This window comes from Lathamus discolor, chromosome Z, assembly GCF_037157495.1.
Source record: "Lathamus discolor isolate bLatDis1 chromosome Z, bLatDis1.hap1, whole genome shotgun sequence".
NCBI classification, from domain to species: domain Eukaryota; kingdom Metazoa; phylum Chordata; class Aves; order Psittaciformes; family Psittacidae; genus Lathamus; species Lathamus discolor.
The window spans coordinates 94,849,208-94,874,089 of NC_088909.1; the positions used below are offsets into that span (position 1 = coordinate 94,849,208).

The following is a 24,882-nucleotide window of genomic DNA, read 5'->3' on the forward strand; positions in this document are numbered from 1 at the left end:
CTCAGTAATTTTTCTTCCATGAATTATTTCTAAGAGCAAATATGGCTTTATCAGTAAAGTGATATCTTACTTCCAGTGGCAGGAAATCAAGACTGATTTAGTTTTTTGTCCTTTAAAAACAAAGTGAAAAGGAGGGACACTCAGAAAAAAAAGTTCTGTGTTAAAGTTATGCACTGTATTTTTACACTAGTATGTAGAGCTGACCTAATGAAACTTAAGCTATTTTTCAATGTAGTCATAAACAGACTTTTGTGGACTAAAAACCACACAGTAGATGGAAGTAGTACTTTCAGTAGCTCAATTGGATTAGTGAGAAAAAGGAAAGAGCCTTTGAGGCATACAGAATTTTTTAAGAACTTTGCTTGTGTCTAGCAACAGCTTTTTCCTGTCAGTCTAACTAAAAGCACTACTGTTTAAAAATCTTCTCCTGGGTGAAAAGTCCCTAAAAACTCTTACAAGGTGCCATCAGAGAAGCTGGCCAACACTGTGCACTGGGTCACAGTTAGGACAGCCTTGCAGCTGCCTCTGTAAATGTGACATCTTCAGATGCCTCAGAAAAGTCATCCAGAAATACTGAACCCATGCAAAATGATAATGTCTGATGCTTTAACATCAGTTTGAAAAAATTGCCAGGAAGGCCAAGGTGAGTAATAAAACCAGTACACTATAAAGAAGCAGGAGCCAATGTAATTCCCTAACCAGTCTCTTATATAAAGCAGACCATTGCATCTCCGATGTAGTTCCTCTGTAACAAAGACCAGTAGTTGAACTTGATCAACATTTACTTCATGTAGTTCTGAATCACTCTTGCCCTTTAACCACTTCAACTATATAATACACTCCTAATCCTTTCCTCAAGCTTCACTTGGTATTTTCTTTATCTTTTCACCTCTTCTCAGAGGTGAGACAAAATCATTGTTATTTCATGTAATCAAGAAATCATATCGTATGGGCTTCATAATTTGGTTCCATTCTGGCTCCAAAGAATTAAATCAAAGAAAATATAAGTGAAAGATTTTTCTTTGCACAAAATGGCAACCTTAATTTGGCAATTTGTTCTTTTGTTACCCTTTTTTTAAAGCACAGAACTATTTTCTCCTACTACTTTGAGTTACATAAAATGCATTCATAATCTTTAGTTTCTTTCTCCCCAAGATGATATTTAAAGTAATACACAAGAATCTGAAATTGCAGCACTGCCTGTGATTAAGACTCAGGGAAATGTGTTTTACTTGTTCTGAATGATCTCATATTTAAATAAAAGAGCACTTTAAGGAAAAACAAAGCACTTAAAAATGACACATTTCTTTGTCCCTCAGCAATTTTCCACCTGCTAATGTCTTAAATGGGAAAGTTTGTACTTTGGCATAAACTTTTACATAAAACTAATCAACAAAATGAATGCATTACTAGGACTGAAACAGGAGAATTAGGTGAGATATAAAGTTCTTTACTGTGAGTGTGGTGAGGCACTTGAACAGGCTGCCCAAGGAAAGTTGTGAATGTTCCATTCCTGGAATTATTCAAAGCCAGGTTGGACAGTGCCTTGTGCAACATGGTCTAGTGGAAGGTGTCACTGCCCACGGTAGGGGGTTGGAACTAGATGATCTTAAGATCCTTTTCAAATCTAACTATTCTATGATTCTGTCTTATAACAGCTGAAATTACCATGTCTGGGTGGTTTGTAGCTATGTTGGTAGCTGCAAGAGGCAACTCAGGCTAAGCAGGTAACTTGTGTGTATACGTGTATATATGCAGGTATAGATTATCTATTGAGACAGAAAGGTGAGCAGAAGATGGAGCCGTATCAAGACACGAGGTTGCAAGGATGAGAACTTGATTATGAGAATTTAGTATCAGTGAGAAAATCCTGCAACAAGGGTGTGTTTTGCTGGGATTCCCGAGATGAATTTTTTTCCACTTGGGCTGGACTGGCTCTGTGCAGAGGAATCATGCAGGTCTCAGTTTTCCCCTCTGTCTATATCATGCTGTCATATGATACCATTATGATATGTTACTGATCACTTGTCTGCTTTTTTCCCGATTTCCCTTTTGTTTACTTCATCTGCCTTCTTTCTCAGCTTTCACTCCAGACATTTTGTATTCCAGTGCTCTTACTTTTTCAGGAATTTCAGTTTCTCGATCTGTTTTTAAAGTCCACCTTTCTACTTTCTTTTTTCCCTTTCTTTTTGGTCTTTATGTTTTTGTTTTCCTCCCATTCTCTCTTAATACTACTCCAAATAGATCTATTTTATTCTTTCTTTTTGATCATGACTGGAGTTGAACTTTTCACTCTCACAGCCTTTTCTCTGCTTCCCACCAGTTCCTATATAATTTCCAGTCAATTTTTGCTTTCATGGTAATTTCCTTTCTCTGCCTGCTGGGCAGGCAAGAAAAGCTATTTACTTTCAGAAACAGAAAACACGCAGCAAGTCTACTGCAAAGTCCCTGAGCTAGGCAAGACAACTAATAGTTATTGCCACCTTTTCTGCGTCAGCCAAGGCTGCAGTAAGACAGTCTCATACAGAGCCCAGGATGTAATCTGGAGCTCCTCGCATGGTGCCACCATACTGCGAGCAGTGGGAGTAAACAACTTCCCCTTGGAAGAGAGGCAATGGTTGAAGCTTTGCTGAGAAATGGAGTATTTAGATGAGAAGGAAAACTGGCTTTTCCTCATCCCTTAGAAAGACAGTAGGCTAGAATCTGTTTCTAATATTTATTCCCTTATACAGAATATACCTGAAGGGGTAGCCAGGGATTGCTCCTCTTGACTTAATGATTTTGAAGTATTCACTGATCCTGAATGTTAGTGACAGCTATCTGGTACCTATCTTGCATCAAATATTCCATGTTTTTTTACAAGCAAAACTAACTTCAGGGGGAGGGGTGGGTGTTTAAGCTCTGATTCTGATGTCATGTGTGTAGACACTGTTATCCTATAGTTTTGAACTGGTAGCATCGATGTCTTTGCCTTCACTGAATGGGAGTGCTAGCCAAACTGCTCTTCCTTTCCATAAGCAGGGAGTCTCCCAGTCATTGCAAAAAAATGTGGTCTTTCCCTCACATCTTTTCTGTTTCTACTTCTGCCATGTATTCCTGTACATTTCAAGCTTCATGCAACCATAAGGAAGTCTGCTTTTGGCCACAGATCTGTCTCCTGTCTTAATCCAGCCCATTTATGCTTGGCCATGAAGACCATACATGATGCAGTGTTTCAGGCATGCCAGAACACTCCTAACAAGGAGAAATTAGGGCAGTCAGTGAGGATGAGGGAGAGTGAGTCAGTATAGTGAAGACTGATGGGAAGAGAGGGTTGTTCTATTTCCATCATTTATAAATAATTCTTAGATAAAATGTTCTTGGTGGAATCATATCCCCATTGAAATCAATGGAAGTTTAGTGACTGACTTGAAAAATGTAGCATCTTACTCTTCAAATCACTCTATCTTTAGCCCCCAAAATTTAGAATCAATTCTGCATTGTTATAATTATATAAAATTACATATTTTATATCTCCTTGTCCCATTCCAGAGGAAAAAAAAAAAGAGGAGGGGAAGAAGTCTTATATGCAGTTTATCTAAGTATGTAGAGATGATGCTATTGAGTCAAGGGTTAATGAGAATAGCTGTATTGTCCTTTGTTACGTTTCTGCTTCTGTTTCCACCTTGCCATTACATACTTCCTTGTGGAATTGTAAGAAGCTATCATAAGTCTAACCTAGAGTAATTTTACTAGCACTAGTAATTTTGCCGTTTTTTCTCTCTTTAATGGAAAATAAGACATTGCTGGAGATAACAGCTTGTTGTGTTCCGCATTATTTTTTGCAAGTTCTGCTGGATTTATTTTGAAAAGATGTCATTTCTTGGAGAAAGGCAGTTGTTTCTATGTTCCCAGATCATGCCCATGCTTCTTGATTGCCTCATTAACCAATTCCCTTCAAAGAGAGATTCACACCTCATTCCCAGATGCAAGGGGACTGATTTGAAGAACCCATTATGGTTTTGTTGCTTGTACTGTGAATTAGCTGAACTTCCCATCATAGCCAATGACACCAAGCTGTGTGATGTGATCAAGGTGCTGGAGGGAAAGGATGCCATCCAGAGGGACCTGGACAGGCTTGAGAGTTAGGCCACTGCAAACCTCAGAAGTTCAGCAAGGCCAAGTGCACATTCCTGCACTTTGGTCAGGGCAATCCTAAGTACAAATACAGGCTTGCTAGAGAATTGATTGAGAGCAACCCTAAGGGAAGGTGTTGGTTGACATCCCTGGAAGTGTTCAAAGCCAGGCTGGACAGGGCTTTGAGCAATCTATTTCTAGTGGAAGGTGTCCCTGCCTGTGGCAGGAGGTTGGAATTGGATGAGGTTTAAGATCCCTTCCAAACTTAACCATTCTATGATTCCATGTCTGCAAGTGGGGTAACGCATGGTGGGGGTGGAGAAGAAGAAAGGAATTCATCTGAACTGCGGACAAGTATATCTGAGGTTGCTGCTCAGAGATCTGGCTGCATGGGATATATGAGATATCTGAGACAGCAGATGCATGGGAGTTGAAAAAGTGACTTCCTGCAGGAATGTAGTGTGCCTCCGTCAAAGGAGTGAAAGAACTGTTAAGTGGGCTGTCTCCTTCACATCAATCACAAAGCCTCCGGTTTAGTGTAAGAAATACTTGGGATACTCTATTGACAGTGAAATTACATTTAGTTTTGCAAAACAGTTGGGTGATTGCTTGTATTTTTCGTTTGCTCTGTGTCCATTTATATACAGATGATCACATATATGTTCTTGCTGTTTTGTTTGGCTTGCTAACTCAGTAGATACTGCTTGCCTGAGCCTCTCTCCATGTGTAATACTGATTAGTCTCAGCTCTTCAATACATTGTTAAATCTCTGGCAACTGACCATGTTAATTTTCCTAAGACAAAGTAAGGTCGGCAAGAATGAGCTTGAAACTTCCAGAAATTGTTATTTTTTATTATTATTTAAAGCAATTATCATATTAATAGCTTTTTGGTACTAATACTTTCATGTCTATGTGCTTATAGTTGGCTCTGTAAATATAAGTATTCTTGGTGGGAGATGCCCTTAAGGCCTATAGCAGTCTTAGTAAAATAACAGGGCTTTCTTCATATGAGGGTCTGCTATATATGCTTTTTTTTTTTTTTTTTTTTTTTTGAAGGGCAGGAATGTATGCCTCTGTGTTTATAAAATGAGTTAAATTCTGGGAAGGAAATTCTCCTGTTGATTTCAGCTATTCCTGCAGCTAACTGTTAATGTACATTTTATTACCATTGCAGTTGTGATCAGAAGGATCTGACTGGTGTAATATTTGAAAACACAGGGTTTTCATAACTTCATCACTTAATACAGTTATTGCAACAGATAATTATGTTGTCAGGCAGTGTAATTCCTATTTAATTTTTATCTGTCATGTTTTTCCCATTAAATTCAAAGGGGAGAAAGGAGAAATAAATAATAAAAAAATTGCCTGAAGAAGACAACCTTTCACCTCAGAAATACAAATCAGACTGTTGTTTCAATCACTTCACTACCAACAGACGATAACATAATGAAAAGATTAAAAAGTCAGGCACAAAACCACAGAAAAGTCCAGTATGAGCTAAAGAACTTTGTGAAGAAAGCAGAATGTGTTTTTTTCAATGCCCATCGTATTCTGTATGTTTGCTGACCATTTTTTTTTAATATGTTGCCTTCCCATTTAGGAGATTGTCAACTTCAACTGTCGGAAGCTGGTTGCTACAATGCCTCTTTTTGCTAATGCAGACCCAAATTTTGTGACTGCCATGCTAAGCAAACTGAGATTTGAGGTGTTCCAACCTGGAGATTATATCATCCGAGAAGGGGCTGTGGGTAAAAAGATGTATTTCATTCAGCATGGTGTTGCTGGTGTCATCACCAAATCCAACAAGGAGCTGAAGCTGACAGATGGCTCTTACTTTGGAGGTGAGTAGGAAAAACTGATTGATAACAAGGGAGTGAATGCACTGGAATAAAACATGTTGAGATACTTGACACATTGGAGACATCAGTATAAGTCTACTGACTGTCTTTTGCCTAAACAATTCCAACTGCAGCAAAGAGTGCACAAAATATTTCCAAGTAAGATGTTCAGTCTGTGTACTGTTGTGAGGCTAGCTGTTAAAGATGTAGAGTGACCTTCCTGAGTTTTTAACTAACTTTGAATTAAGAGCTCTGTTAATACAGTATTTAAATAAACATATGATAATTTGCATAATACTTTTATGGCTATTTCAAGATAAAATAAACAGGATTCATCTGCTTTGAAAAGGGACTACAATTTTTGAGTCATAAAGTACTTCTAAAAGGTAAAAGTCACTGTAAGATTACAAAAACAGTGGATAAAAGACCATTATTTATGTCAGATATTTTGGTATTCATGAATGTTTCCAGCTGATACTAGTGCTTTTTCACTGAATTTTAGCATACAGCAATATTAATACTTCCAGTATACTATGAGAAACTGGACTGCCTATCTGACCAGACAGCTCTCTAACAAGAACCAGACATGAATTTTAATCCAAATTAAATTGGTCCGGTAAACCTAATGAAAATTAGGGGTTTTGTTTAGATTATGGCACCTGAATATTTCTATTTGGATGAAAACAGTCTCATTTTTTTACATAAAATAACTGAAAGGCATGAAAATGTTGTTCCTTGTAACTGTAAATTGTCTTTGTGCAATAGAATAGGTGTCTACCTCTGTGAGTAGCAACAAAGATGGTTTCCAGAAGCTGGCTGAACATTTGTGTGTACTGCTGCTGCTCATGACAGTTCCAGATAGTTAGTCATTGTATTAATTTTCTGTTGTATCCCATGAATCATCCCAGAACTACATCGAAAACCTTTCAGAAAATGATCAATTGAAAACCTAATCAGTGGCATTTAGCTGGTATACAGAAGTGGGAAACTTACAAAAATGAGTCGGTTTCTGAAGTGGGCTGTAGAGTTACTTAACTAATCCCATTTTAGAATAATACACTAAAGCAACCCCTCCTGATCTGGCCAGCAGGCCTTGTCATTCTGCAGTAGCCTCTGCAAGGTGATTTGTACCAGTATTTCCAGAAGCACTACGGTAAAGAAGTCTTGTGCTTATCCCACGGGCTTAAACTGTAGATGCTGAAGACAGGAGATTAAGGAGAAAGAAAAGGTAAAGTGCTGAGGATGAAGAAACAGAACAACCTTGGTCTTGGTCTTGTCTATGCTTAGCAGTGCCCCAGTTTATGAAAATGATTTTGCAAGAGCCTGCAAGCTGAATCTGACCATAATACTCCTCTGAACCAGCATAGGATCAGAGGAGATTGCACATGAAAGTATTTTACATAACTGTCAGCCTGTTGTTGCAGTGCAAGTGACTACTTAGCTCATCCTGCTCATCTGCTACCCTTCTTAGCAGGAATGCACACAAAAAATAAGCTATTTGTAACAGCCAGACACCACAGGAACTTATTATGCTGCATACCAAAGCAGTTTTGCCCATCCAGACTGCAGCTGGGATGAAACATGGGGTGCAAAAATGGGGTCAGATACATCCAAAGCATGACAGCTTCTGGGGTAAATGGGAAATAATAGCTGCTGCTGGATGTAGCCTGGAGAGGTGAGGTAGGGCAAGGTAAAGAAGGGCAAGTGCACGGTGAGAGAGAACCTAAGAAAGTAAGCGCCCTAGGATGGAAGTGGTGTGATTCAGATATGTTTTAACAAAATATTACATAGCATCGTGTATTCCCAGAAGGGAATTCAGAATTCAGACCCTGGAGAAAAAAAAACCCTGTTTGACTGAAGCTGAGAAGAGAGGAAACTAGCTGCACATCAGATAACCGTGAATTGAAAATGCTTGGTTTGTCAAAGCATAGAAAAAAGATTTCTAATGTTCTCATCTCTCTAGAGAAGACAATCCTCTCCTGAAATGTGTATCAGAGTCTGAGTAAAGCTTCCTGACACAAGAAGTGTTGTACAGTGGTAAAATAAACTGCAAGAGTACGTCGGTGTTCTGACCCTAAATTTGAATAAATATACCCGTTTGCCTAATGGAGACATACGGAATCTGAGACCGATGTACTGATTAAGAAGCTGCAACTTACAATTTCAACTGTATAGCTCCCAGGTCTGACATAATAAATCAGTATCACTTACGCCCTTACAAGCAGACATGAGTTGGAGAAATGTGCCACACCTAAACAGACAGGAAGTTTCTGGTCCCAGCTCAGAGGAGCTAACTTGGATGTCAGGTATGTCCCAGAGCTGAGTCTCCCAGGGGCCCTGGCTGTAGGGAGGCTGGGAGGAGTCCCTTGAGAGGCAGGCTTGCCTCCAGAGCTCATGGAGGGTTTCACTGACATCCTTCCTTGGATGTGGAAAACACTGATCAAATTTAGAATATGTAAATTGTTTGGGTATTGTCAGACTGTGTTCTTTCAAAACTTTCAGTAATGACCACAGGGGAAATGTTTTGCAGAGAGTGCCGTAAATTATGTTTTGAACAGACATGGACTGCTGGAAGGAATGTTTCAGAAAGATTCAGGACAATCCATTTTCTTTGCCTTTTGTTGGCATTTAAAGAAAACAGTAACTTTTTATTGCTGTACCTTAAAATTCCTGTCTTCACATAGTGTGCTTGTTTGAGATTTTACAAAAAGGACAGGAATTGGGCCATGAAGAATACATGAAGACAATTTTCACCATATTGCACAGTTATATAGTAATTTCTGCATAAGTTAAATTATGAAAACCACAGCAGTGGAGAATTCCAGGATTTTAATACTCTACAGCTGCTTTAATTGGATTCTCCAGGACTGTATCTTGTTTTCTAAGGTAATGCAGCAATACCCTTTTTTTTTTTTTTTTTTTTTTTTGTAAATTTCTATGGATTTTTTTTAATGTCTGTCTTCATTTTTCCGCCTGTTTTATAAAATGTCTCCCTATTCCTTAGGAGTGAGATTACTGCTACTTACAGCAAAGCAGTAAATGCATCTTTTCTCTTTACAAATAAAAGAGAAACTTCTCCCTGTGAGACCAACATTTTTCATATGAGGGTAAACAAGGTTGCTCTCAATAGAAATGATGGCCTTCTCCTCCTAGCTGCTTCTGTAGGGAGAGTAAAATGTGAATGAAGACAGTCAGGACAGAGTGAATGATCAGGGCTTTGTTAACACCTAGCACACAACAATAGGGAGTGAGATGGAGGTGAATAGAGAGAGGAGCATGTGGGCAAAAGTCGGGTTGTTAGTGGTGCAAAGAAGTATGAGACAGAGGAACTGTGAGTGCAGGGACGTGGACATGAGATCGATGGGAAAGAGAAGAAAATCTAAGGCCTTAGAGCATGTAGAAACCTTCAGAAGCTGGAAAGAAGTGGTAAGGTGCTTACACCTATCACTTCTGAACAGCAAGCAAGAAAACCTGACTGCACATGTGTTTGCAGCTAAGCAAACTTGAGATGAACACACTTGAATTTCAGCCTGTCTGGGGCAGGCAGGTGAAAATGTAAACAATTATATTTTGAGGATGTTGTGATGGCTAAATTATTTAAATTTTTGTCATCTTGTTCAGTGTTTTGAGGATCTGCAGTTTACAGCACTGGAAAGGTAGTCTTGGTTAAGTACGAGGTGATTGTATTAGAAATTACTCCACAGCTTCTTGTTATAGGAGGAATTACTGAGCACACTGCATATTAGTTCTTCACTAGGCACATAAAATTGGCAAAATGCAAAGATTTTTAACTCTTCTAAGATGAAGCACAAGAATGAGCCTTTTGCTTATAAAGAAGTATGAGGCTTTACAGAGCATAAATAATAATGTATCTAATAAGCCATAATACTAATTTATATTATACCAATGTATATTGATATAAACTGGCGTAATACCACTGCTATAAGGCAATTCTGATTTTGCTGCTGCAAATGATACCAGAATTAAGGATGTTAGTGATGAAAAATGTCTTATGATTAATTACAGCAAACATCCAGGAGTGTAATAAACCAAAGATCTGGCTCTGCAATTTCTTCTTCCCTTATGGAAAGGCCTTTTGCTCCCTGACACCTTGTGACCCTCCCCTCTGTGCATATCTCTAACCCCAGCACCAGCCTGCTGATGTTTGCACATACTCCACCACAAACTGCAAGCTCCTGATTGGGAACAAAGAGCAACTTTTTGCCATTTTATAACTTCCCTCAGAATGTTACCCCCACAAACATTAAAGTCAAAGTTGTCCCAGAGCTATTGCCAGAGCACGCTGATGAGCAGGAGTGGTTTTGTGATGACCTGTTCCCCTCCAGCTGCCAGCCATGTGGAGTGAGATGAAGTACTCTGTGCATGCAGTCTTGATACAGCCAAGCATGTGCAGAGCTGCCTTTGTGCTTAACTGGTGTGTCAGAGTGGGGCTGACATGCCTACAGAGAGAAAAAGAAAAGAATAAATCCACAACTACCCAAACTGTAAGGCTCAGCACAGCTTTTTAAAAAGAGGATTTCTGGGAACACGTTCAGGACTCGGCTGTTACTTCATTAGCTTGCTTTCTGGTGGACAGAGGACTGGTTGTTCACTGTGGTCTCATCCTACTCTTGCTGTAGTCACTGGCAAAATTCCTCTCAGCCTCAAAGGACACAAGATAATACTTGTCTCCCTGCTATCTTTTCCTTTCTCCATCTGTTTTCCCACCTGTGTTTACACAAGCTTTCCTTCATTCAGCAACCTTGACGTATGTTCCAGGAAATTTAACCCCTTGGGTTTGGTTTTAAATGATACTGTGTGAGAGTTGAAGGAATGCCAGTATTGCTAGGGAAATCCAAACTGAGTGAGTAGGAAGCGTAGGTATATTTTTTATGAACTGGGTCTGGGTGCCCTGTGAAGGTTTCATTGTATTTGCAGTGGGAGGGAGTTTTCTAGTTCCAGTAGGTAAATATGCAGTAATCTGTGGTAACCAGTCTGTGGTGTGTCCATTGCAGCTCCCCCTCCCCACTGACTTTTCTGATTTTTTTCCCTCTTTGAGGAACCCAGTGGTATCATGCCACTTGGAGTCATTCAATAAACCAATTTGTAGACTGACTAAAACTAATACGCTTAAATTTATTTTTTTTTTCTATGAGCTTTCAGGTATGTTGAACATGAAATAGTGCATGTGATTTTTTTTAAACTGTTTTTATGATAATATGTATAAGAGTTGCTGTATGTGGATATGAAAACATGATGGTCTACCTCATACATTGTAATAAGAGACAAAAACGTTACATTTTACTTACTCGAAGGTAGATATCACTAACTGTGCTGCATATAATCATTCATCTAGAAAATTTATATGTAAATCAGATTCTTATCCCCATATTCCCAGAATAGGTCCCAGAGAAATATTATGGCATCTTTTCTTTTTTGGCTTATTTTTTATAACAAGTAGTTGATGGAATACTGTAGATTTTTAAATGTTTCGTTTCATTTAAATTATTTAATGCTGTTTTAACACTTATACTTCCACACCTGAAATTCTAATAAATTGTGTTTTGCATTTGCTGCAGCTTGTAGAAGACCAATTAGATAGAAATTCTTTGACCTACCTATTATTTATGGAGCCTTTCCCCCTTTCGGTACAACAACTGTCAGTATATTTTAGACCAGTGCAGTGGAAAATAATACCATGGGAAATGTTGAGTCACTTTAGATTATATTTTGCCTCTTATTTTATGCTGGGTACACTTTAGGTACCTTCTTTTGATAGATGACTTTTAAAGATTTTCAATATAATGCTGATTAAAATACGAAAAAATGATGTTAAAGGGCCTGACTGCACACTGCCTTGCACGTGGACAGTATGATACGACATACTGGTTTACATTTTGCAAAAATACTTCATATGGCTACTCCTTATTCAACATAAAGGTGAATTAAGTTTCTCAGTATTTATACTACAATCCAAATAATTAATTATAAGTAGCCTCTCTGAGGTGTGATTATTCATATCCTTAATGGCAAGTACACAATTAAGTGCTTTAAGGGAGCAGGATCTCCAGATCGCCATACCACCTTTTTCATAGAATACTCTTCAAGTAAACAATATAGAACCTTTTTCTAAAAGTATTGTCTGCAAGAGTTCCTAAAAATTAAATGGTTTTTTCGGCATACAGTAGTCTGACATTTTGAGGATAAATTTCGTTATGGTATGACATACTTTCTTGTTCTGCATTGTGTTGTTATTTTGACACAATACTTTACATAGAAAATACTATTCAGTCAGAAGACCTTCTTGCTATTAAGACATGAAACTATTTTTCATCTAAGAGATTTTTTAAGAAGATAGAATAAAAATAATTTACTCTGTAATGCTAAAAGGTAGAAAGTGTGTTTGGGTTTAGGAGATTTATTAATTAGCAAATACAAATATAACTATTAAAAATAACAATTCTAGTAATAATTTGTGCTATCTAAATAACAGAGTCTTAAAACCAAATTATAATTCCACTTCTGCAAATTCATGAAGAATATAAAGTTTTAATTTACACCTGATACATAAAAGAAATATCCTATTGGCATAGAATGTATATCTGAGGTGGCCAACAGAGATAAACCAGAAGATGATTTGCAAGTTCCTTCAATTTTGCACAGTAGAATTTAAACTAAATATTTGAGTTTAGCTTTAATATTTAATCTAAATATTTAATTCAGAACTGACAGTCTCTGATCATTTGTTTAATAATTTAATGGAAAAAAATGAAGTGCAATATTTTTACGGTCCACTTAAATTCAAGTTGAATAGTTTAAATTGTAACTGTTAGTGTTTGCCAAACTCAAGATGACAAGAGCATAACACTGAATACATAAGGAAACAGGTGGCTTTTTTTTCAGTAGGTAATAGGCATCCATCTGAACAAAGGCAGACACAAATTTATTACACAAAATCACTTTTGGCCTTTGACCCAATCTGTGTGAAAGCTAAATCTCTACTTAGGCACCTTATCTTAGAATGTAAGCTTAAATCAGTAAGCATGTTATCACACTGTGATAGCAGAGCTGCTATCAAGTAGCATATTAAGCCTTCTTCAAGGAAATGGGCTGATACAAACAAGAAATGTTTCAAGAAACAGGCTTCTCCTAAGTAGGTGCCATAAAAGACAACTTTTGGGCAAAGTAAAGAAAGGAGCACACTTTCAGTTCAGGCTTGTTGACAAACCCTAAGTAAATATGAACATTTTCTAAAAGAAGTATTCCTCTATATATCCTCTGAAAGTTTGGGTCAATTAAAATTAAGCAGTTTTTTCCAGAAGAATAATTTTTACCCCAGGAAGTTTGTGCTATGTCCAATGAAATAAATGGCACTCTCTGCCAAATAAAAAAACTGTTAGGGAAAAAAAAATAAACTGAACCTCTCTAATTAAGCCACTTACCGTACCTAACATTTGACATATATATAAAATGGTTAAGCAAATGAAGGCTGGGAAGGGAGACCTTTAGAGAGTAACAGAAAGAAATAGAGTTAAAGAACCAATCATCTTTCATCTGCATTTTAGATAAGGAAAATGGTTATAAAATGCATATCATGGATGCCTGCCTCCAGCTGCTCCTAACCCACCTGTTTTGAAATTTCCTTGTTGTCTCAGAATGGTCTTAGAGATGAACCTTCCTTATGTCCCAAGAATAACAATCCTGGGACTGGTAAATGGACTGGTAGAATACTGTTTGTGGTGCTGATATTCCTTATAATCTACTTCTTTTTCCTACTGACTTATTTCCTGCCTCAAAAAGTCTAAGACCTCTATTTTTATTATTGGCGATTATACTGTACCAAGATGTCATCCTCAAACATAGAAGCAGATATTCTCTTCATATCCCATTGCATTCTCCTCCTTCCTTCAGATATATAACATTTTATATATGTGATATCTTCATTATGGAGAAGTATTCGCAGCTGGTAACAGTGCTAGCAAGCAGGGACAGATATTTGCAAACAAGAAGCATGTTCCTAAATTGCAGTGAGAGGCCATTTCCACAAGTCTGTAAGCATGTGTCTCTAGCTTACTGAATGAAATAATTTTTTTGCATTTTTAACTGCTATATTAATAGAAGTGTAATTCACATCTTTCTACTCTTTTTCTGTTTAAAAAATTGACAATTTCAGACCTGCTGGTTATGGCACATTTTTGTATTTCTTTTATTTGTTCTGTTAAAGTAAAATAAATTAAGTAACATCCTGAGAACTTATGTGTCAGAGTCTTCAGAGCCAAAATACTCAAATTACTATGAGTAGACAATAAAAATGTGCAATAAACTAAACTATTGGCTGTTAGTTTTTTTTATTTTTATTTTTTAATATGATGACTACATAAGGACATCATATGTCGCAAGTAGAGAAATTTAAATTAAGTTTAGGTAAATAGTTCAAAAAAAGTGACAGGAGACCGAAACTGAGGTATTAAGGAAGTTGGTTTGGACCCTTAATTGTAATTCGCCATTTTCACTCCCTCTTCAAAACAGTAACTACATAGCATTGTATCCAGGCCTCCTTCACGAACCCTCTCTCCAGATGATCAACACACGTATGTGAAAGCAACTTTACAGCAATTGTTTGTGGCATTTTTTAAAAGCTGAGGCCATGCAGCCAGTATCTGCTATTGCTCACTCTGACAAACTGTCTTTTTTGCAATTCCATATTTAGTGTCAATAAGGGGGGGGAAAAGGTATAGGCCTTGTGTAGCTTTCTTCTGGACAGTCCAGATTACAAACCTGTTAAAAGGCAATAATTGTCTCTGTTTTCCTTCCTCCTTCAGTTCTTTCCTTTGCTGCAGGAATGCTTCTCTTGAGCAGTGACTGTATTTTAAGGTTCCTTAAATATAGAACTGCTGAACTCAAACATAAATGTTACCTGAGCCTTTTAATTTCCATCCACTCCATAGATATGGATTTGGGATCCTTCCTCCCTCCCTCCCCTCACCTCCCCACAGTCATGACTAATGTAAATGTGAATACTGGTTACTGGTTTGCAAAACAATTGCAAGTCTGCATAGATATCTGGTATAGCTTTTGGGGGGGTTGGGGTTTAGAAAGTAGATTACTGAAACACATTTAATCGGTGTTAGCTACATTCTGACTAATCATAACACCTGGTGCTAGTCATTTTAATTTCTGTAACAAAAAGCAACATATCCCTAGGTTCTCTATTTTGTGCACTAGAAATAATATATTGAAAAATAAAAAAGAATACAGTTAAAAAAAAATAGAAAAAAAAATAGATGCATTTGATGCTTTCCAGAGTTTAACAAAGAAAAAGGAGTAAGAAATGCAGAAGTATGTGTTAAAGCAATAACATTTTTGTCATATGAAACAGCTTCTCCATGTTTGCTCTATGAGAGTGTCAACACGAAGTGGGAAGTTGATCCATTTCTAAAAGAATGTGGTATACAGAAGCTTACTGATTTTTTTAATTTCTTAAGGTTTATGTAGTCCTTTCCTATGACTCTTATTGCCTGTTCTAAAGCTGAGAGGAGAGTGCCCCAAGCTGAATATCTCTTCCTGTGACTGGCACTCCAAGAAAGTGCCCATTAGCTTGTTCCTGTGCAGTGGACAACTTCAGCAGCATGAAGGAAGTAAAAAACTGTTTATCTTTGCAGTATGCAAAGAGTTGCTATTATGAAGAATTATGTTAGAAACTTGCTCTAAAGACTTGTAAGATGGGTAGATGGAAAGAGTTTTTTGTACGTCTAAGTTTTGTCTATGATTGCTTAGGAACTCATTATTCTCTATAAAATAAACACTTCTAATCCACTGTCCTGTTCTCATAAAGCATTACCAAATACATTAGACCAACTGATCCAAGCCTTTAAATTGCTTTGATTTTCCATCTTCTGCTGCTGAAAGTAGCCAAATGGTCTTAATAGCTCCTTGGCTGTTTGCGCAGCAATATATATGCCTGCTACAAGATGAAACAAGTTTCCTGCTGAGGAACTGAGGCAATAGCTGTCCTTAGCTGGAAGGACACTTCATTAGATCCTGTGATGTTAAATCTGACAGATGATGGGAAACCTGATGCAGCATTGGAAGGGGACAGAGTACTTAATAAACTGCTGTTTATTTTCACTTTATTTTAGTATGCAGAGCACTGTATGGCTAGAATACTCTTTAACTTGTTTATTCATTACTACAAAAAATTAACTCCTGCACCTAGTAAAATGAACTTTTGCTTTCATTCTGGTCTTCGTGTCCTTGCAAACAAAGCTTTGCAAATGATAATAATTCGCTGTATTAATTTTCTACATGTTACCATATACTATCCTAAGCTAAGAAATAGGTCATGGAGACAGAACCGGTTTGGTGTCCTTTAATGAACCATCTAACTAGGTCTCGTAACTGTTTCTTTTATCAACATGGTTTGTCTGTTGGTGGACATTTTGTCTGCAAGGTGACTTTATACTGATGTTTGAGTAATTTCATCTGGAGTATAATTTATATCGAAAATGAATTGATGGTTAATGGACAGCAGTACTCTCAGATAAACAGTACTTCTTCCCAGAGTGAAAAAAAGAGTTTTTCCTGGGTCTGTATAAAGCGGGAACAGGAAATTATTGCTAGGGCAGCCAGTCCAGGGAAGATAAAAAAAGCAATGCAACATCACAAATGGTGCTAGAGATGAACAACTCCCACATCCCAAGCAGTTATTTTCTTGAAGAAAGACATGTTTAGGAATCACATCGCAACAGGAGAGGGGAAAATTATCACCTGCAATGGCTTATCAATACAGTCCACAAGAATGATGAATCTGATCTCAGTTGAAACTAAGACTGTGACTGTTACAAAAGGCCTTCTAATCCTTATTCTTTATAGGTTATCCTATAGGTTCTCATTTACCTTAATCATCTTAATGTCATTCAGGTTTTCCTGAAATCAGTCTTTCTTAGTGCTGTCTTTCAGGTATGTAGAATTTCCTCTCTAGAGTGTTCTGTCACAGTCTGTCTGTCCCAAGGTTTAGAATACACAGATAGTGGGAAGCTTTTTTAGAAATTTATGGTGTTTGAAAAACTGAACCTGATGCTGTGCCTGAAATATTGCTAGAGAATCACAGAATCATAGAATTATTTAGGTTGGAAAAGACCTTTAAGATCATGGAGTCCAAGAGTTAAGACTGCCAAGACCACCACTAAACCATGTCCCATGTACGTGTGCAACTGATATATTGGTGTTCAGTTTTGATTATTGTAATCAATAACCTTCAGAACAAGATTAGCTTTAAGCGTTCATCATTGTGCTTTTTAGTCAATGTCTTGACAGCAGAAAGTACATTATATTTGAGGCCTTTTCCATGTTCTTTTGAGAGCTGCATTGTTCTATGGGAAAGATCTGGTGCTAGCAGAACACAAATAGCAATTTTCACAGACAAAGTAACTACATTTGTATTAAATATGAACTTTAAGAACAAATGAATGTTTTTAGCATCATCGAGTGCTTTTAAATAGCCATTTTTCATTAGTGCAACTATAGACATTTGTTTCAGAATGTTCTATGGAACAGTTGTCGAAAGAAATTAAATAAGTAAATTGAAACTTGAATTGAGTTGAATTGGAGGTTCATTACAGCCTAAGACAATTACTAATTAGAATTGAAGACTTTCTTTTGTTTGGAAAGGAAAGATAGAAGTATCTGACACTTTGAAAGTGCCAGCATGAAGTCAATGCACCATGCCAACCACAAATGGGAATATTAGTGAGTAATATGCTGCTGCCACTTTCTTTTTATGCTAATAGAGAACCTTGTTTGTCCAAGCTGTTGGAAAATAATCTGTGCCCTTTGTGTTTCACTGCACACTCCTGTGTTATTGTTTGCATTTCATAGTCTGCTTAAATCAACTGAATGTCAAGGAGAGCATAATTGTTGAGGGCAGCTAGGGTACTTGATGCCACTAGGACTCATTTTAAATAGATGATGGATCTTTTCATTGGTTTGTTCTCTTTGTGAAATCTATTGTTTATTTACTCATAAAAAGAAAAAAAATGGTTTACTTAAAAGAACGTGAGTGTTTGATAGGGACATGTTTGGAAATTATATCTTCATCCTCTGGTCCAAGTAAATGAGATTTCATATATTATGTCTTATTATGCTGGAGAGTTTATAGCTAATAGATGAAATGAATTTAAGTGTGGAACACATACAGTTAAGAAGCACATTAGTCCTGTGGCCAGAGTACGCTATAGATACGTATAACAAGGCAATATAGATGATGTATCAGTGACTATATGTAATACAAGGTAATATAAGGTAATACAATACTATATGGAATGCAGTGTTTCTAATCAGTCAGGGAACATTGCTGGAGATGCATTACATGGGTATTCATCACATGGTATTTTTTCAGCCAGAAGGCTGTAGTCTATCTTTTGAATGCGTCTATCCAACTGAGGCTAAGAACATGAAGTCTTCCCTGCTTTGTGAGCAGGCAGGCTCCACAATGGCACTCCCTGGTCAGTTTCTAGGCTCTATGACATCTGTCATATCTTTTCTGACACTTCCTTTATTATAATATCCAAATAGAAGACTCTATTATGGTTATTACTACCAAAAAGTTGTTCTTCAACTAGAAGTTGTGGGCTGACAGGGTTTGCAAAGTGCAATCTATAGTTTTCATTGATTCTTTTCTTCCCATTCCCCTTATTTGACAAGAACAGAAGATGAAAGAAGATGAAAAAATAATTATATTTATTGCAGTAATATCCATGAATTCCAGGGTCTCACTGTTCTCTGATGAAATCTAGCATTATCTCTTACAGTTTCTTCCCATAGTGTTTGTTCTTGTTGAAGTAACCTAAAATGCAGTGTTCTAGGTTAATAATGATGAAAACGGTGATTTCACCTTTTTTTCCTTTTTTTTTCTTTTTTTCTTTCTTTTATAATGGTTTGGCTCCATAGTCAACATTTGTTTTGTTTTGGGCATGTGATGTTTTTTAAACTCACGTTTTTTATTTGTTGAGTGTAGCAGAAGACACCTTCTTATGTGAGTAGTATTTGCAGCACTTTGAAGAAACCTGAAAATCAAGAGGTGATCATTAATCACATAGATTTTCCAGATAGTTGTCTCTAAATTCAACCTTGCATTGTAAAACTTTATTCTGTGTGGGATCTAAAGAGTATCTTAGGAAATGGAACAGGCATTGAATGCATTTAATTGCTCCCTTTGGGCAAAACGTCCTTCTTACTCCTGTAACCAAAATGCAGTGGGTTCAATCAAAAGAGAAGGTGTCAATGTGAGCTAGGATGGAAGAGGAAATGGCAGACTTACATTTGACCTGTCCGCTCTTTACAGGAAACTGTTATTATTTCATGCACATCACGTTTTGTGAGGGACATTAGGTCAAGACTCTTACCATATCTGTTAGTTTCTAAATTCTTCCCAAAGCTGTTGGGGTTTAAGTACATTCCTTGCTAGTACTGGTTCCACATTAATTGGCTTTGATTTACCCACTATTATTTAAGCACCTTAGCCCCTAAGCGTGGAGGTTAGGTGGCGTATGGAAATTCATCAGTAAGAAGTATGAGAAGAAAAACCATTGAGGTTCTTTTGCATTCTAGATTAATAAAACAATTATTTTGTTAAAGACATGCAAAAAAAAGAGATAACTATGCAAGCTCTTTATAGATCTGAAGTAAAGCCTGACAAATGCTGTATATTTGATAACATAGAATATTTGGGCTTCCATACTTGAGACTGATTGACTGAGATCATTGAGAAAGATGGCTTGTGACAGACCCACAAGCAGGGTAGGAGACAGTTCCCTAGCTTGTATCTAAAAATGAACAAATACGAACTTGCTGCTCTTGTTTGAAAGAACTCGGTAAGGAAACCATCTCTCACTCTGTCTGAGCCCGAGAAGTGCTAGTATTTCTAAGTGTTCTTTTACCCAGCTTGAAAATGGGAGCAGCACAAACACTCCTTTGTGCAATTGACTTATTAATTGTTAATAGCTTAATATAAATAAATAAATACTGTTCTCCGTGTGTTTTTCTGTTACAAGCCTTGGACCTTGACTTTGGCCTTTATCCGGTAACATTCTTCTTGTGGGTTTGGGAAATTAGCAGTTGCAAATTTGGGGCTGTCTCTTGGGACTCTGCATATGGCTTTGGTATCCCCTGTTTAAGAATGATGAATTCCAGTTGGAGGCACTTGCAGAGAAAGTCTCCTAGACCAATAAAATGGAGTAAGCAGAAGCTGAAAGGTTTCTGGTTTTTAACCCCCCCAAAAAGTCTAAAATCATAAGTTTATTGTCACAAAATAGCTATGATATTAAACCCAAGGAAACAAGGCATTTTCATGCCTGAAGTGTTTTTCCTTAGAATAGCTCTTATATTCACGTATCACTATATAATTTCTAAATCAGCTCAGTAAATCTGGTGAATTATTAAAGGAATTGGTCCTCTATGTCAGCTGGATATTTAAAAAAAAAATCAGCAGCGTCACTTGGGTTAATTGAGTCAGCAAGCTGTGTTTGTCAGCTGATAAATCGTTTCTTACAACTTTAAGGATTTTATTATTATTTTTTTTAAGGCTTGATAAAGCAAGAGTCCAGACTGAGAAAACATATAAGCAGGGCTCTTAAATCACATCGGGGTTTTTTTCAGGACAGCAAAAAATAGATTCAAATACCTTCAGAATTTTCCCTGCAACCTTGCATAAACAGCAATAGAAAAACTGTTGCTGAGTACTCAGGTATTACTTGTTAGCACTGAGTCACTTTCTAGCTTTTAGGTTTCACTAACCTCTTTGTTTTCTATGTGTGTTGTTGAATTTTTCTCTTCCCAGAGATTTGCCTTTTGACCAAGGGCCGTCGAACTGCCAGTGTACGAGCAGACACATACTGTCGTCTATACTCCCTCTCAGTGGACAACTTCAACGAGGTTCTAGAAGAGTACCCCATGATGAGGAGGGCCTTTGAAACCGTGGCAATTGATAGACTTGACAGGATAGGTATTTTTTTCACCATATTAGGAAATCTTAAAACCTTCCTATCTTTTCTCTTCCGTGAGTTGCAGAATAAAATGCGCAGATTAAACCCTTTTCAGAAAGTTTTCTTTCTGTTACACTGCAGTAAATGTTCTGTTGATCTATGAATAAGACATGTCCAGGCAATAAATACTGCAATCATACTCTGAAATAATAAAAAAAAACTTTTGAGTTTTAGAAAGCTCTCATATTCCTTTGAGGATTATTTTGTATGCTTTAATTATCATTAGTATTATTTATTAATCCTGTATGTTTCTTTTTGCTGCCCTCAGCACTTAATAGGATTTATGCTGTTTTCTGAGCAGTAGATGATATTTTCCTGCATGAATTGTTTACAGATGACATCTATAATGCTGGGAAGAGCTGAAGCCTCTCAGCACTCACAAAAGCCCATGTCTGTTCAAGTGAATTAATCCTTTCAGCAGGGCTCTCATTTTCCTCACAACATGGGCATTACTAGCATTGATGGCTGCACACTGGCTTTGCCCAGATGTGCTTGCATTCAGAAAAGCAGACCAATGATACCCAAGTGAAAAGCAGGAGAACATAGCAGATTATCAAAACAGGTTGTGCAAAGTGTGCTGTTCATCTAGACATTCTGGACCTCTCAAGTAAAACATACTAGATGAAATATGTTGTCTTTAGCTGGGAGAATTGCACTCTCATAATCATTATTGATATCGATTTTAAAATGCAGCTATGCAAAAGAAGCAGTTTATCCTGTTTGATGGTGTTTACTCACCTTCACAAGAAAGCTCCAGTGTAAGGATTTCCCCACATCACCCTTTCTCAATAGGGTTATGTTTGCAGTTTCTTCGAAGTGAATACAGACAGAACTGCAGGGCAGTGTCATTGCGCTGTCCTCTAAGCTGAAGCTGTGATTTGGAGGAAAGCATGTTTTCTTTACTATAGCAGGAGTAAAGAAATTAAATAACAAGTGTACGGGTTTCTAGTATTTAATAGACCTGGTTTAGTATTTTGCAGATTGTAAGCACTCAGTATTACCACTATTATCGAGACTTTTAAAACTCACACAATTTGTCTCTCTGGACAAAGACTCTGTGGAAATGTAGTCCAGCTCAAAATAATATCTGCTTTAAATAATATTTGTACTAAAGTCCAGTCCATTAGTGGAGTAGCAATCCCATCTGAAGTGCTGAGTTTTATCAAAAGAAAAAAAGGGACAGTTGAGTGCATCTGATCACACAGAACAGTGTCTACTTCTTGCAGACACTGACAGCCATCGGGCAGACATCAGGACACAGTGTACATCATCCTTTATTGTGCAAGCGTCACATTGTCCGTGAGTTCATATCAGTTCACAAACCTCTAAAAAATGATTTCTGAGAAGCTAGTGGTCACTGGTTACTAATGCCTAATAATTAGTTCCAGGCAATGTGCTAAATGGCAGGTGTATTTATAACTTATGTAACAGTTTAGTGGAAATTAGGACAGTTTTGCAACGAGGGAGAAGGACATTACACATGCAGAACCCAATGACTTTTTCCACCCTGTTCAGTAAATTACCATGGTTACATTTTCAGAATAACTGTGGTAATTGCAATTCACTGCAAGTGGAGGGGCACAGAAACTCCAGGTGTCCTTGAGCACAATGGAGTTACAAAGCCCTGCCATGCTTGTGCAGGGAGAGGGGGCCCTGGGTGTGTGTGAAGGCCAGCCATCAGGAGCTGTGCCAGCACCAGTCACCGTTACAGTACCCTAGGTGCCATAGCCTGCTACAGTGGACTTAGCACTGTTCACTGAGGCTTTTGTGGTACACAAAACCCCGGTGATGGATGCTGAAATGCAAAGTCAGAGGGGTGATCTGCCCCTGCATGTCAGGCTTGCTAACACTTCTGCCTCTCTGTGAAGGGAAGAAGAACTCCATCCTCCTGCAGAAGTTCCAGAAGGACCTCAACACTGGTGTTTTCAACAACCAGGAGAATGAGATCTTGAAGCAGATCGTGAAGCATGACAGGGAGATGGTGCAGACCATCGCTCCGGTAAGCTTGCAGCAGATGCCCGCCGTAAACTCCACCACATCAGCCTCGTCGTCGCGCCCCAGGACACAGTCTCCTCCTGTGTACACCACCAGCAGCCTGTCCCACGGAAACCTGCACTCTCCTTCACCCAGCACGCAGACGCCACAGCAGGCCGTCATCCTCTCGCCCTGCTCCTATACCACCGCAGTCTGCAGCCCACCCGTACAGAGCCCTCTGGCCGGCCGAACTTTCCAGTATGCCTCACCAACTGCCTCGCAGCTCTCCCTAATGCAGCAGCAGCCGCAGGCACCCCAGCAGCCCCCCGGGGTGGTGCAGAAGAACGAGGTCCACAAGAGCACCCAGGCTCTCCACAACACCAACCTGACCCGGGAGGTGCGGCCCCTGTCCGCCTCACAGCCCTCCCTGCCACACGAGATGTCCACCCTGATTGCCAGGCCTCACCCCACCGTGGGGGAGTCCCTCGCCTCCCTGCCACAGCCCACCCCGGGCCCCAGCGTGCCCCCGGCCAGCCGAGCCAGCGTCCCGCAGCGCGTCTCGCTCTTCCGACAAATGTCCTCGGGAGCCATCCCCCCGAACCGGGGGACTGCGCCGCCACCGGCAGCCCTGCAAAGGGATTCTTCGACAGTCTTAAGCACAGAGCCTGAAGGAGACAAACCACGGTTCGCGTCAAACTTATGATCCCTGGTAACTGTGAGCAACGGACTTGTGACAAACCGAGCACCCCCAGAACTGTTTTAGCCTGTTTCCTAATGTACCCCAGCAGCCTACTATGAGAAAAATACTTCAGACAGCTTTGCCCTACGTAACGAATGTAAAAATTATATATATATATAAAACATACATATATATATATAAAATAATTCAAAAACTTGTTTGAATTCATATCTTCCTTTCTTGCAACCATTAAGGAAGTTTAAATTTAGCTGTAATGTTACTTATTTCTAACATATTGACTTTAAAGTCAATCTAATAGATTTCTGATTTTGAAGTTTGCTATGTCAAGGGGAAATTATCAATATAATAGCAAACTTCAAACAGATGTATTAGAAAAAAAGAGAGAAATATCAATCTAACTAACACATAGCACTGACCGAGTGATATCTGAAACCTTCGTTATTTCATTTATTGCATACACGTTGTTAATTTCCTGTGAAGAATTCAGTTGTATGTCGCATTGCATTTCATATGTTGGCACTTTCCGTTGGAAATTACATTGGAAAAGACATAAATTGCAAAACACCTGCAGTCAAAAGGCTGGCGCTAGCACTCCTCTGGATAGGTTGTAACCTCATGACATGTCAACCCTTCTGTTTCAGAAAACTGAGTGGACTTATATCTTCACATTGCTAAAGACTTTTGCAAAGACTATGAATATTGCCATTGTAAATAACTTTTTAGACCCAAACAAAAATAGCTGCTGTGTGGTGTACCATTGCAAGGTCTTTGTTTAGTAATTTAGGTTCGGCTTTCAATTAAAAATTTACAGTTTTAAAATCTGTTAAAGCTAAGTGCAACACAATCGTTAATTGTAATGCAATGGCTTAAAACCTACGATGTTATTTTACATGCAATGTTTTATGCAAAATTGTACGCTTGATCCTGCAAACTGCTTGTACTTCACCAGTACCATCACTTCTTCTCGCCCTCAAATCCTTAATAGCATCTGAGAATATTCCATGCATGCTTCAGAAAAAAAAAAAAAAAAGAAAAGAAAAAAAAAAGACAATAAAAATAAGTTCTGTCAGTAGGAAAAGGCTTTATGGTATCTTAGAAAATAATAACCACTCATTAATTGTGTCTACCTTAAAATTCCTATAATGCTGACTTTGAACCTCTGGTTTAAGTCTAAAAGTGAGATTTTTCATTTAAAGGATTATTTGTAAACC

At 38.1% G+C, this 24,882-nt stretch overlaps 1 protein-coding gene across 1 annotated transcript in view; it reads left to right on the forward strand.

Annotated features, from left to right (window-relative positions):
- Positions 1-23,798, forward strand: part of HCN1 (hyperpolarization activated cyclic nucleotide gated potassium channel 1) — a 193,097-nt gene extending 169,299 nt beyond the window's left edge. The window contains exons 6-8 of the mRNA XM_065661692.1: positions 5,719-5,959; positions 20,793-20,957; positions 22,866-23,798. Coding sequence (XP_065517764.1) covers positions 5,719-5,959; positions 20,793-20,957; positions 22,866-23,674 — 1,215 coding nt within the window. The 3' untranslated portion in view covers positions 23,675-23,798. The remainder of the gene's footprint in view (positions 1-5,718; positions 5,960-20,792; positions 20,958-22,865) is intronic.
- Positions 23,799-24,882: the final 1,084 nt, after the last annotated feature.